Raw genomic sequence first — 2,500 nt, 5'->3', positions numbered from 1 at the left:
TTATTGTTTCTTAGTGTAGATTAGAAATTGAAATGGGGCGTGGCCAAGTGGTAAGGCACCGGGTTTTGATCCCGCTATTCGGAGGTTCGAATCCTTCCGTCCCAGCGCATATCCATTTTTTTATGCTCCATTATTCCCATAGAAAGAAGTAGGGGAGTGGATAGGAGTTAATCCATATTAATTTAATTACCCGTGTCTCTTCGAATCTCATTAACAAATGATCAAGTTCCATATCATATAGAAATATGTTATGGAGCCAATATTTTTTCTTTGAATCTCATTTTATTTAGGTATTTCGTGTTTGGTTCTAATGAAAAATTGGAAATCTATGTAACGATTGAGGCAGGGGTGATTTATCCTATCCCTTTTATTTTATTCACTTTATCACAAGAGTCAATTATTGAAATATTACTCAACCCCATGTTAAAGAAAATACATATGATAGAATCATATAAAATGGGGAAATGTTTAGCTTATATGGTATGTATCGTTCTATTTCAATGACAATAATTTTTTGGTTTTTGTGAAAAACATTTGCGATCCCTTAAATTATTTAAACTGAAATTATTTCAATTCTATATTATAGAATATCTATAACAGTGACAACTGTTCAGTCTATCTGATAGATACGAAAACCCCTCCCTATTATTTTTTGATTTTCGTAATCAGATGAAAAGAGTAAAGATTCAAATCTTAACTTCCATTGTTTTTTTATACATCTCATGAAAATGAAAAAAATGGGATTTATTTCTTCTTTTTTTTGATCTATTTTAGATTAAATCAGTGATGAGTCAATTAAAAAAGAAAGACTTATCTTCCTATGAGGATCAAACGTGATGCTTATTGTCCAGTTTTCTTCAAATGAAATCAAATTAAATAATGATGTCTAAATAGGAAACTTTTTCAATTTAAATTATAAATATATTTAATAAATATTTTTAATGATTCCTTGGAAGTGGAATCTTTGGTACTCCAAAAAGTAGGAAATCATTTAATCTATCCTATTGAGTCACTTGAAGATGCAGATTCAAAAAGTTATTCGTTTATATATTGCTATTTCTTTCTATTATCTAGATATTATTTATGTATGTTAAAGATGCTGTCTTGCTAAGACTTTTTAAGAAAAATCGTCCCACATATCATAGAAAAAGTCTAGATTACCATGTCTATGGACAGCTGAACCAATGACTATTCATGATTCCATAATTGAATCAATTCCATACCGGTTCCAAATTAAATTAGAGGAATGTTATGGTAAAACTTCGTTTGAAACGATGTGGTAGAAAGCAACGTGCGACTTGAAGGACACGGTCCGTTGTGGATTTTTACATCCACCATTTTCGATTTATCTAGGCATGAGGGTGCTCTTGGCTCGACATTGTTTGTTCTGTTACACCTGAACCCCTTCTTTTTTGTTGGGTTGTAAATAGTCCACGATGGAGCTCGAGTAGAAAGGATTAATTCATTTCTCGGGGGCAAGGATCTAGGGTTAATGCCAATCAATCAATTGGAACAACTTCGTAAATGTATCTTTCATCTATAGAAATCGAAAGGATCCAATTCGAGCAAGTTTCCAATTCAAAAGCAAAACTTGTTGGAATTGATCAAACTTTTTCGATTCAAAGTGTATCACTGGGGAATCAACTGTCCATAGGATTCTTTGATAGAAAAAATCAAAAAAGGGTATGTTGCTGCCATTTTGAAAGGATTAAGAAGCACCGAAGTAATGTCTAAACCCAATGATTTAAAATAAGGATAAAGGATCTAAGAACAAGGAAACACCATTTTAATTGTCTCGATAATCTCAATAACTGGATCAGACTAAAGAATCCAAATAGAATTTTAAACGAGACAAACAAAAGGGGGTAAAGACCACTCAATAAATGAAATTGACTAAAGATTTTTCCTTTCAGCTATTTGAGAGTTATCTAACTTGAGTTATGAGTACGAATGGTTTCTTTTTCATTTTCAGGAAAAAAAAGACTGAAATCATAGTCTAATTGATTTTATAGGCCCCATTTGTCATTTAATTTATTCGAATTGCATACATAGACAAAACTTCGAATCAAATCATTTTTCTCGAGCCGTACGAGGAGAAAACTTCCTATACGGTTCTAGGGGGGGTATTGTTCATCTACATCTATCCCAATGAGCCGTCTATCGAATCGTTGCAATTGATGTTCGATCCCGAAGAGAAGGAAAAGATCTTAGAAAAGTGGGCTTTTATGATCCAATGAAGAATCAAACTTATTTAAATGTTCCTGTTATTCTAGATTTCCTTGAAAAAGGTGCTCAACCCACAGGAACTGTTCAGAATCTTTTAAAGAAAGCGGAAGTTTTTAAGGAACTTCCGTCTTCCGTCTAATCAAATGAAATTCAATTAAAGAAATACCAAGGGGGGGTAGCGGCTTGTATATAACTTTGTATAATTTTTCTCGACTTGTTTTTTTGATTTCCCCCCCCCTTCTGGGGTATTCGTATCTATTTATCATTGTTTCCG

The 2,500-nt window shown here is 32.8% G+C and overlaps 1 protein-coding gene and 1 non-coding gene; both read left to right on the top strand. All coding sequences in view use genetic code 11, as the record gives it.

The window, feature by feature from the left end:
- Positions 1-33: 33 nt before the first annotated feature.
- tRNA-Gln (UUG) lies at positions 34-105 on the top strand. Its single transcript has one exon. It is a non-coding gene; the product is annotated as a tRNA-Gln (tRNA).
- A 1,146-nt stretch (positions 106-1,251) lies between these two features.
- Positions 1,252-2,365, top strand: rps16 (ribosomal protein S16). One transcript has 2 exons: positions 1,252-1,291; positions 2,151-2,365. Exons 1-2 carry the CDS (start codon positions 1,252-1,254, stop codon positions 2,363-2,365), a joined length of 255 nt encoding a protein of 84 aa, YP_004935648.1.
- Positions 2,366-2,500: the final 135 nt, after the last annotated feature.

The sequence above is a fragment of the chloroplast genome of Sesamum indicum (genome assembly GCF_000512975.1).
Source record: "Sesamum indicum chloroplast, complete genome".
Classification (NCBI taxonomy): domain Eukaryota; kingdom Viridiplantae; phylum Streptophyta; class Magnoliopsida; order Lamiales; family Pedaliaceae; genus Sesamum; species Sesamum indicum.
The sequence above is the reverse complement of the archived record's forward strand: the minus strand, read 5'-3'. Positions and strand labels throughout refer to the sequence as shown.